The sequence below is a fragment of the Juglans microcarpa x Juglans regia genome, chromosome 2D, assembly GCF_004785595.1.
Source record: "Juglans microcarpa x Juglans regia isolate MS1-56 chromosome 2D, Jm3101_v1.0, whole genome shotgun sequence".
In the NCBI taxonomy this organism is placed as follows: Eukaryota; Viridiplantae; Streptophyta; class Magnoliopsida; order Fagales; family Juglandaceae; genus Juglans; species Juglans microcarpa x Juglans regia.
Window position 1 is genome coordinate 4,923,975 of NC_054596.1, and position 12,331 is coordinate 4,936,305.

The 12,331-nt window shown below is 32.1% G+C and overlaps 1 protein-coding gene and 1 long non-coding RNA gene across 5 annotated transcripts; both read right to left on the minus strand.

Annotated features, from left to right (window-relative positions):
* Window positions 1-2,463, minus strand: LOC121250873. Of its 4 annotated transcripts, none has more exons than XM_041150106.1 (4): window positions 2,314-2,463; window positions 1,399-1,595; window positions 1,235-1,298; window positions 1-752 (listed from the first exon to the last, which is right to left on the minus strand). In XM_041150106.1, exons 2-4 carry the CDS (start codon window positions 1,560-1,562, stop codon window positions 447-449), a joined length of 534 nt encoding a protein of 177 aa, XP_041006040.1. In that variant the 5' UTR covers window positions 1,563-1,595; window positions 2,314-2,463; the 3' UTR covers window positions 1-446. The 4 variants fall into 4 exon arrangements, with proteins under 4 accessions (XP_041006040.1, XP_041006043.1, XP_041006039.1 ...); XM_041150109.1 differs by having other exon boundaries at window positions 1,399-1,525; window positions 2,314-2,454; XM_041150105.1 differs by having other exon boundaries at window positions 2,271-2,414.
* Window positions 2,464-4,088: 1,625 nt separating this feature from the next.
* Window positions 4,089-12,331, minus strand: LOC121250875. Its single transcript, XR_005937865.1, has 3 exons — window positions 11,465-12,331; window positions 9,015-9,016; window positions 4,089-4,101 (listed from the first exon to the last, which is right to left on the minus strand). It is a non-coding gene; the product is annotated as an uncharacterized LOC121250875 (long non-coding RNA).

A 12,331-nucleotide genomic window follows, 5' to 3' on the forward strand; every position in this document is an offset into this window, starting at 1 on the left:
TAAGAACTAGACAATATCATTAGGAATTACCAAAGAAATTTACAGGGTAAAAGACCAAAAATAAATCACCATCCGCCTCTATACAGAACTTTTCGTGGCGATCACCTAAAAAATTAGGACACTCAAAACCCCCAACCCCTCCCCCTCCAAACTAGCCCATCTTCTACTATTACAGAAAACAACCGTGCACTACCAACATAATTCAAACCCTTGCTTGACAACACAAGGTTTGCTGTCTCCTTCGTGTTCAACCAAGCTAATTACAGAGATATTCGCAATGAGATGATCACCAACAAAAACATATGGTATATATACATGACCTACTAACAGAAGATCTTTAATGCTCTCCAAAAATATGCAAAATTCCCTTCTCTTGTTACATCGACTGTGTTTATGAATTCTGATGGCATTTAGCTTCTTCTATGTACACTTCCTGTGATGGGGTTCTATGCGACAGCAGGGATGCTGGAATTTTGGCGATCCCTGTTAAGGCAATCAAAACCTTCTACTCTAACTGTGGCTGGTTTCAGTCCAAACTGCATTCTAGCACACCCTCCTTTGCGTGAAGATGATGATGGAGACGAAACCCCGGAAGGAGATGGTATTGACAATGGTGAAATAGGAGTGATCTTTTCATCTCCAAATCGAGCATCTTGGATTAATGGGTTGGCGGATCTGCTTGGAGGAGACCCAACAAAATATGGCGGTGACGAGGCAAAATGGGTTGGAGATTGCTCTGGCCCACGACCCTCCTGCAGAAACCAAAGATATCAGCCACAATCCAGAGAGCAGTTAAGAGTAAATCCCTAGCATGACAAAATTAACCTAAACAGGTCACCTAGAAGAAGACCTAAACAGGTCACCTAGAAGAAGACTATATAATATGTGAATGGCAACTGAACAAGAAAGTAAACGGACAATTGAGAGTGTTTGATATGAGCATTTACAAGAAGAAAAATATTTTTTAAGACATCTCAGAAGAAAAAGAATTGCAGGCACATAAAACTTACTGTATATTTTGGAAAATAGACACCTTAAAAATAAGTTTCAGGCCATCAATCAAGCATCGATTGGCTTAGATCTAGATCAATGAAAAATAAAAAAAAAAAACCACCCTACTTTATTTGGTTTTCCATGCACAGAAATAAATCGCTTCTTCATGTATTTCATTCTTATGCAGGTCAACTAAAACAAAACACATAAATGAAGCAATTAAAGAAAATCACAAATTAACCTTCATGAGAATGAGATCAAGAAGCTCTGCTCCGGCCTTCGAATCACAAACTTCTGCTTGATGACTGTTACCCAGAAACAAAACCGCAAAGTTACAATCGTCAAACACTTATTAGACGCACAACACCCTCAAATCTCGAAAAATGATAAAAAAAAATAAAATACCTCATGTGCCATCTCAAGGGCCTCACAGGATTGTTAGCCAAAACCCCAACACGCCTAGGCTTTGGGCAGACAATTGGACCCTTCAGATCAGAGATCGAAACAGAGCCCCTCATCTCTTCACTGCCAACTGCAAAGGCGTTCTGCTGAAGGTTAAAGTGATTCATCTTTGAACGGATCCGAAGATCACAGATAAATGCCTATTTAACAAATATCACAAATAAAATAAGACAATTATTTACAAAAAGTTTTGAATCTCGGTAAAAGGACAAACTTTGATTAATTTCCATCTAAACCCATATAGTTACCGAGAAAACGTGAAATATATATTATACAGAACAACAATATCAATATTTGGAGATAGCTGAGCTCCAAATCTAAAATTGTTGATAACCAAAACAAACTAACAGTTCAAAACCAAAAAGTTAGCCCCGTTTTCTCAGCACAGAAACAGAAAGCCACAAGATTTGCGTACTCTAATAGCAGATCTGAGATTCAGACCTAGAAAAGAACCGAGATTTCCTCCGATTCATGGGGAGAAAAGAGACAAAACTCCCCAAAATTTAGAACTTTTTGCTACGGACTTAAGTAGAATAAATTGCTCAAATATTGGTTTTCAACGGAAAACCTCGCCAAGAAGAACAGCTCACATGAATTAACCAAATTTGATCAAAGGTTAAAAGAAAATAAAAAAGGAAAAGAAAACAAACCCAATATGAGAATTCAAAAACAAAACGAAAGACGGTTTATATTCCACCAGATCCGTTGCGAAAACAGAGGCTAAGGTTTATGTATAATTGTCTAAAATGGCACAGAAAATGAAACGCTTCAGATCTGCTAAGACGACCCGTCGAGAAGACTAACTATATATATACCTCTATATCGATCGATCGATCGATCGAGAGAGAGAGAGAGTACCTTAGGGGGAAATCCCTCGGAGAGAACAAAGAGTGAAGGTCGGCGCCACGAGGGAGAAGAGGGGCGGATTGGATCTAAGCTAATTTATAGAGGTTGAGAAATGACGGTAGGGAGAACAGAAGTTTACCGTTTGCCAAAAAACTACCAAAAAAAAAAAAAAATTATATATATCTTGTTCTTCTTACAAAAGAAATGACTGATTCTACGGTTTAGGTAAGCACGCTTGTTTTTCAACTACGTCTCCGTATAAAATTTATGGATCAACCAACTACCCCATGAAGAAACATATTGGATTAACTGTCATAATTGCCAGGTTTTATCTTGAATTTTATTTTATTTTTATCATATTAATTGATGTACTCTATAATAATTTTTAAAATAACATGTGAAATTTCTTAGAGAAAGAATAAGAAAAAAAACATATGTAAATTCCAGACATTTTTAGAAATAATTTATGAATAAATTGGATAAGACGTCCGAGGAAAAAAAGCGGAGAGAGATAAAAATTGACTTTTGACTAAAAAAAACGTGAAGGAATAATAACACAAGACAGACCGGACAGAAGACCCAGTCCGCTGGATCAAGCTGGCTTCCATAATCTCTCCCTGTCACTTTGACTTTTCCATGTAAATTACGATGCTATCAACTAGAATATCATTATTTTTCCGGCACCAATTTTCCACGCGCGCCATTTAATTAATTAATTAAAACAAAAAAAAATAAAAATAAAAGAGGGAGACCAACGGCGAAGAGTAGGTCCCACCACGTACGCATCTTCAGATCCCATGTCTTTTCGCGCACAGATTTCGGAGCCAGATCATGACACGTGCCCCCGCATAAGATCCGGGAATCCCACTTGCTTCCCAGCAATAAAGCGATCACGTGCATCACGCTCAGGACCGTTCTTTGAAAGTTGTCGGAGTTTACTACTCTCCGGTGAGCTTTTGTACAGTTTGGTCCCATTTTCTCCCTCCAGCGAAATTTGTCTCTACTGTCCCCGGACTCAAATTAGGCGAAGCAAATATTCAAAAATTCGATTGCGATTATTATATCATTTTGATTCGGTTAAACCGGAATTGCATTCGGAGTTTTTTTTTAATCTAAAAATTAGAGTCAGAATAAGAGTAGGAGTCGGGATGGCTTCGTATCGACTCCAGTATTATACATTTAAAAAATATATATATTTTTCTATATATTAATTATATATTTTTTATATAAATATAACTTATTCAGTGATGCACTAGTAAGTAGTATGAGATAATTATCATAAAATAATACGCTTATACTATAATGTAAATATGCCATAATAACGTGGAATAGACTATAATAATATGTAAGTTAGAAATAAGTTAGATATTATTATAATAACATGTAATTAAACACTATAGTATAAGTCTTTGTTTGAATGTTAAATTCATTTTAACTCATCTCACATTATCATTATAACTTTTTCAAATTCTAACACAAAATATAATAAACAATTCAATTTTTTCAAATCTCAAAATAATAATAATATTAAAAAATAATATTCTAACAATATTTTATCATTTCAACTCAACCTAGTTAAACGTAGTCCAAGTCTATAAGATAAATAAGTTAGACACTGGTATAAGACAAGTATAATGAGTTAATAAAATGTAATACTAATATATAATAACACTAGTATAATAAATTCTATCTAAACGCTACAGTACAAGTCAATTTAAATAGTAATTATTAATAATTAATACTAACAATTAAATTGAGTGATAAAAAAAATTATAAGAACTATAAATAAAATTATCAATACTAACAAACTATACTATGATAACATATAATTAGACACTAGAGAATTCATATTTACTAATAATCAATACTAACAATTATAAAAATTATAAATAAAAAAACTTAGGGCTGAAACAAAGATTAAGATTAAAATTGAATTTAGGGGTTAAAAAAAACAGGGCTTAGTTTAGGATTTATATAAAAGAGAGAGCTCAAAACAAGGAACAAAAATTGAGTTTAGAAGTCTAAAACCGAAGCAGACTAGCCCAAAAGGTGCTACCAACCCAAATTTAATCAAAACATTGTCGTTTTGACTACGATTTTTATGCTTCTCTCCCCCTAACCAAAACCACGTTGTTTTTATAGAAAAGATGACGTCATTTTGACTACAACGACTACATTTCTACCCAACCCCACCCCCCTCTCCCCAACCTCATCCTTATTTTCATCTCGCTTAGATTCTCTTAGAAGCCCTAGGTCTTAACTCAGTCTATTGCCTCTCTCTATTTTCTCCCACCGTGAAGTCGTTGATCTACTCCCCTCACTATTCGACTCACTCACTTTCACTCTCTCACTCACTTACTCACTCTTAAATATTTGTGGTTTCGTTTAGGATATCAAGACCGTCAGAGCAACCAACACCATCAAGCGTAGCCGATCAAACGACAGAACATGCAGATACGGAACTAGAGTAACCAACACCCTCTGTCTCTCAATCTATGTCTCTTGATTTGTGTCAATTTTTTTGGTTTTAATTTGTTCATTTTAATTCAAGTTTAGATATGCATTTTGGTTTGGTTTTTTGGGTGATTTCGGTGATTGGGTGGTTGTGGATCCAACTCTGCTCCGATCTCGACTCTAACTTGTGGGAGCGGAGTCTACAATGGTCGGAGTCAGAGTTCAGATTCAAACTCCGACAAAGTCGAAGTTGGAGTCGAAATTAGGGCATATTGACTTCAATTGAATCAGTGCACAACCCTAGCCCAAACCAAACTATATGCCTCACTTCATTCTGCTATTTTTTTTAGCATTCAATTCTATGGCTCTTTTCTCTCTTTCTCGTATAAATGATATATACATAGAAGATAAATGATATTTACAATCTCAGAATTTATAAATTTCATGCATATTTTAAAAAAAATAGATAAATCTAATATACACATTAAAAATTATTTTTTAATTGTAAATTCTAATTTTCTTCTTCTAAATGAGAAGGTTAGCTCACACATCTAAAAATTACTCTATCAATAAAAATAAATATATAAAAGAGGGCATGGCGGGGATTCCAATAATAATCTAGCATCTATAAGGGTGCAAAATTGAAAAATGAAGCCAGTTAATATAGGCATAGGTGTCTGCTAAAATGACAGGAGTCTAAAAGTAGTTACTTAAGTTTAGGGAAGGCTTTAATTTATGTAATGTAATAAAAAAGCAGAGCTGGTAGGGTCTCGTATGTAGCTGTAAACAATTGTGAGGTTAATGCTAGAAAGCTTTACTACTTCAACTTTAGATAGCTTCTAAACTAGAAAGTAGTTTAGATAGCAATCAAAATTAGCCTAAATAGGTGGTTGAGGGAGTTTGAAGTTTAAGCGTACGGTAATCGCCTAAGAGCATCCTCAATGAATTAGTCAAAATTAAATGATATTTTTTATAAATATAAGATAAATTTGACTTTTAACTATTTTATTCACATAAATCTCCACATTAAAATAGTTATTTTTTTATTATATAACAATAAAATAATATAAGATGAATTTAGTTTAGTTAGTCACATCAAATCTCCATATTAAATTATCCATTTATTCATTATATAGTAACGAGTAACTAATAATTTCAAAAATATTTAATTTTTTTAATTATTAATTTATTTTATTTTATCATATTTTACTATTCTACCTATTATATATTAATTAATAATCATATTCTAATTTTACTATCACTAACTCAAATTAATATATCAATTGTGACAAAATATGTGATAGAAGAAAGGAAGAGAGAAATAATTGATAAAATATATATTTGATGTATATACAGTAACTTTCAAATTTGGAAAAACTTTTAAAAATCATTGTAGCTAAATTCTAATTATTTAGAATTTTGCTAATCTATTATAAGTATATTTTGCTCTCTAATAGCTAAATACTCAATGGATTTAAATTTTAGCTAATCCATTAAAGATACTCTACTGCACGGTGATGCAAATAGGTTTGAATAGTAAGATGAGAATTTTTTATTTTAGATGAAAGTTTTAAATATTATTTTTTAATATTATTATTATTTTAAATTTTAAAAAAGTTGAATTGGAATTCGAAGACATCGAATTGTTTATTATATTTTATGTGAAAATTTGAAAAAGTTATAATGATAAGATGATATGAAAATTTTAAAACTTATACTACTTGCCAAACATATTCTACATAAGCATCCATGAAAAATAGAGAATCGAAAGAGGGGATAGAGTGATGGGGACAGGGCAATCCCTCTAACCCTTCAAATTGCACACATGCATGATCAATCTCTTGGATCCCAATTCTTATACCTGTGTTACCCTTTCTACTACAATTAGCTAGCTAGGATTATATATATTGTTTTGATAAAGGGGTGGTCTCATCAACAACTAGAAATAATTTAGTGATTATTGATTATATAATAATGAATGTATTAATAAAAATGTAATATTTATGAGTAATTAAAAAATAATGCGATGTTTAAATATTCTATTTAAATTCCAAAATGGCCGAAATTACTGTATAATCCCAAAAAATAAAATTTCTCTTTTAAAATATATTACTCTAATTATGACCTATTTATTTTTCTAAGATATAGGAAATTCAATTTTTTTTTCTAATTATAGATTAGAATAATTTTGATTATTGTAATAGAAAATCATATTTATTGAAGTGTTGTAGATTTTTTTAATGAGAATCTGAATTAGTTTCGAATTTCCTAATGAAACCCAAGTTGCACAACTATTCAATAGTCACAAAACTATCAAATACATTGTACTAGGTGCAATGTTACTAAGTGAATATTCCACAAACAAAATTATCTACCTCCAATACAAACAACACAATTACATTAATAATGAAAGGCAGATTCCCCACAAATAAGGTTTAGAGGCGTGGGGAATCTCTAGTTCTCTACCCACTGCAGCTGAAAAATTGTGTAAAGGGGGAAAAAAATTGTTCTAAACGGGGAGGAAAAAAAATGCCTCCTTAGAGGGTACAGTAACCTGATTATTTGGCTATAACGTCCCCGGTGACCACCAACGCCGTCTCGATGTATCACTTGCGGGCTGAAAATGTTGCAACTAGTACAACACAAGCACGAGAGGTGGCATGGGGGTGGTTTATTGCATATCGAATGGCTCGAAAATGGGTTTGGGCATTCGGTGTTTTCAAAATGAGACAAAAAAAATGGCAGAGGAGGACGACAAACGTCAATGAAGACAATGGTTTTTCATTGTTTAGAATTACTTTTTACTATTCTTATGTCAGGTATTATGGCATTTGTTGAAAACGTCAGAGATCAGTTGAGATGAATTAATAAAGATGCCCACATTTGCATTTGGTTACGCAAAACCAGTTTTCGTATAGCTTGAGATGAGATGAAAATATCTCATCCCGATATCCAAATCGAACCTTAAGTTTGGCAACCAACTACGTAATTAGGTATATGATTTTTCTATACATCAGTCACTATTCACCCCTATACCTGATAGTTTTTTTTATAGGGAGTGTGGCGTGGGGTAGTGAATAATAGATGATGAGAATAATTATTCTTAGGTATATATTATATATGTCCATTCTTTGGTTGCATTTGTCGGGCAGATAGAGTTGAATTACTCTTGTGCTAATTTTACTCCAAAAAAATTAATAGCGTGTATGAAAATAGAGAATAATTAACTAAAACAAATGAAATAGTTAAAAACTATTATCCTCACTATCTTGGAATGTTTAATAATGAGAAATATAAGAATTTTTTTTTTATCAATCTACCTAAATACATTGCACATAAATAGAGAATGGAGAGAGGGGAGGGACGGGGCAATATACCCTCTAACCCTTCAAATTGCACACATGCATGATCAAACTCATAGATCCCAATTCTTATACCTATGTTACCCTTTCTAACTACAGATAGCTAGGATTATACATGTAAAGTGCTCTAGAATGCATCCATGCATGCAGTGAAACGCCAGCTAGCTAGCTAATATGTTTGAAGCCAACCAAATAGATTTAAGTTTGGCAACCAACTACGTGCATTCTATACCTGATTCTCGTATCAACTACAGCTAGCTAGGATTATACATGTAAAGTGCTCTATAGTGCTCTAGAATGCATGCATGCATGCAGTGAAACGCCAGCTAGCTAGCTAATATGTTTGAAGCCAACCAAATAGATTTAAGTTTGGCAACCAACTACGTGCATTCTATACCTGATTCTCGTATCAATAAACTAATCATACTCCAAATGAATACATAGATAATATACATTTCATTATACAGATGATCTTACTCTTTTATAGCTATATATGGAGTACTATACGAAGCTCAAAAAGGCAGCTAGCGGTACATACCAGCTTTTTGTTTCTCTTTTTGAAAGGCATGCAGCGGTACGTACATGCTTAAGTAAACTAATTATGTTTTAAGTTTATTAATCAGCCTCGTAAACTATATCAAGGGTATTGTCTTAGCCGTAAGTGCATGAAATATTGGCCCATAATCATCAAAGTCGTCATAATATCAACGCATGCAATATTTTCTTCAAAATAAATCTTCATGCAAAACATCATACGACGACATATTATATCGTCAAGTTTTATTGCATGCTTGAACATACAAGCTAGCTAGCAATTATCAATGGGTCTGGAGATCAAGTCAAAGTGACTGTAATACCATTTAACATGAATAGAGGGAAGTAATATACACAAGAAACGCCTTGCTTGCATTAATATTAAATCATGTGTTGTGTGGGTGTGAATGTAGTATATATAAGGTCCTATTCATATATAAATTAAGCAAATCATTAAATGTATTAATGTTATGAGAATTAATTAATAGTCTGCAACAACTATTTATATAGGCCTGTACAAATAGTGCACTCAACTGTAAGGCTATGTTTGGATGTTAAAATTAGTTGAATTGAGTTATAAATAGTAGTATTTTGTGAGTTCTATTGATATGGATTTAACTTTTTTAGATTAAGATGAGTTTAACTTTTTAGGTTATAAGAAGTTGAAAAAGTAGTAGTAAATCTTATCAATGATTGGTCTGAGACGAGTTCAGATAAATTGAATTTGGTTCAACAATCAAACACAAGTTAAAAAAGAGTAATGCTACTCACCATCCCAACTTTTATCATCTTATGATGTGGCATTAGGTGATTGAAAATTATTTATTATATTTTATTTATAAACCTATTATCTAATGGCACATCATGAGATGATGGGAGGATGATAGGAGTTGGGACGATGAATAGATTTTTTTCCTTAAAAAATGGGTATGTAGTCGAGGCTGGGGTCATTAGAGAGGCATGAGTACTTCGCTTAACTATTAGAAACCCGAATGTTAGAAACCCGAATGTGGAGGTAAGTGAACACCTAATTAATTAATTAATTACGAAGCAAATGACCCTTTTCTTCACATTTTATAGGTCAGTTGGACCACTAGCTAGTAAAGTGTGTGTGTGTATAGAATATAAAAATTAAGTCCCAAAGATGTCTTCAATGTTTCCCTATTGATTATTAATGGAATAGAGTAATATTATTTATTATCTTTTTGTGTATCACTATGATCTCTCTGATATTAAATTATTATAAAATAATTTTTCATATTTAATTTATCTATTAATTATTTAATGCCACATCAAAACAACACTAAAAACATAATAATCAAAATGATAATAATAAATATATTTAGAAATGTTTTGGGTCTCGAATTTAAATTCAGGACTCAAATAGTATCTCGAATGAGTTTTTTTTTACTTAGTAATTAAGAAAATATTTATAATGATGTTTTAAATTTAAAAAAATATATATATTTATAATGATTAAAAAAATACATGAAAAAAAAAAAATTAAAATATACTATTCGGTGACGAAACAATTTTGAAGACTGTAGCACCGCTAAAATATATTTGATTGCAATTATACTCGCTCTGACTTGCTTTTGAATTTTTGACGAGACTCGCATGGATGAAGGAATAGAAAATTATTTATTGTGTTTTTGCTTGTCTACCAATAATTTGATATCCCGGCAAAAAAATATGAAAAAGTTTTATTGCAAGTAAGTTGGTGTATCAATTTGTACACTAATATTAATATATAATATATATGTTTAATAAAATGATGTGAATTAAAGATGAAAATAATTTTTATGATATAGAAGATTTTTTTCTTCTCTCAAATTTTTTTTTTCATTTTTTTTAAATTAAAAAAATCGTTGGTACGCGATATGGTGCACGAACTCGCTTGTACCTAGTAAAACTCAAAAAATATTAAAAAGATAATGAATAAGATTTTTTTTTATTACGATTATTAATTATAGTACTCGTGCAGCCTTAGTTTGGATGAGATTCGAAGGATAAGAACTTAATATAATTTATTATTTGAAAAATCACATCATTATGAAAAATGTTGAATGCTAAAGTTAAGTAAGAAAAACTTACAAAAAAATTTACTTCTTCATATGCCAATTAATGATTTGTTAAAAATTATAAAATTTAAAAATCAAAACTTAAATTTCAAAAGAAAGCTAACAAAATGAATATTGTAGGTGAACGAATAAATAAAATTGTAAGTACATGAAGTACTACTCTTTATCTTAACTCAAGATAAATATAAACTATAATAATGATAGAGCAGTACTACATGTACTGAGCACTAGCATTGGTTTCTTTATATGCATATGTAAAATCATATATCTTGGAGATTGATTTTGCATATCAAGAAAAACTCTCACATTGGATTACGTATTTTTTAATCAAATAATAATAAAATATTATTTTTTATTTTTTATTATTTTTTTCCTAAAATTATTTTTTCTTGATATGTTTCAAATAAGCAATTATCAAATTATTTTTTTCTTCATATGCTTCATAAAATAAGCAATTATCAATCTCATTCAGTCCTCTTTGATTTTTTTGTCTATTTTGCTGTTAAGAGAGAGATAGATAAAGGGTAGGAGATAGAAAAAATAGTAAAATCATGTTTGGAGAGTGAACAATGTTTCTTCAAATTTGAAGAAATGTTGTTCATACCTAAGCAAAATTTTGAAGATGCATAATTCAATACAGACCAATTTGAAGAGATATTATGCAAATATGAAGATGAATATGAAGAGGCATAAGTCATTACCAATACTCTTACAATTTTACTTATGGAAAACACTTCTGCTAGGTACAGTCATTGAATGTAAACGGTGAGTAAATGGCTGACGTCAGCTAATATTTAAAAAAAAAAAAAAGAACAAAACTCTTTTTGGATTCCCTTTTTGGTGCTTGACCTCGATCTCGTCGTCAGCTGTGTTTTTCCTTCTTTTACAACCCATTTCCTCTAATCACAATTGCATCCTAGTCCCACTCCATCCCATCAATTTCATTGTCATCAAATTTTGATTCAAATTGATCTAAAGTAGTTAAACCCCTATAGTCTCTACAAATCTTTGCAGTAAAATCGATACTCTTCTTCCCTTTTGTAAAGAAACAAATTTTCCTTTAAGCCCTTCAAGGATTTCCATTGGCATGTGGAGTAATATTGCCAAATGAGCTATTTCAATGTCCCTGAGTTTTGTCCTCAATTCCCATTACCTCATACGGGTTCATAGCTTTCTGGGTCGTACCAGGACTCGGTCTTCCTTGCAGAATTCAGATTTAGGCCCTCTGAGCTTAATGCTTGCTGGGATAATGGGTTTTCGGAAATGGGTTATCATCGACATGACGAGTTTTTTTTCACATGAGGACTTTATGTGGAGGACAAGTTTTGGAAGTAGCGAGTTTTGTCCCAGAGGCTATACGAGTTCTAAGGAGGAGGCAGGTGAAGATTGAGACAGAGGCGTGGGAACGAGTGGCAAAAGAGTATAAGGAACTTTTGATGGACATGTGCATGAAGAAGCTGGCCTCAAATTTGCCATATATGAAGTCGTTGTTTCTTGGTTGGTTTGAGCCTTTACGGGACACCATGGAAAAGGAGCAGTAGTTGTGCCGAAAGAGAGCAACAGTTGTCTCGACTAGTCGAGGAAGGGAGCTTCGTGGGG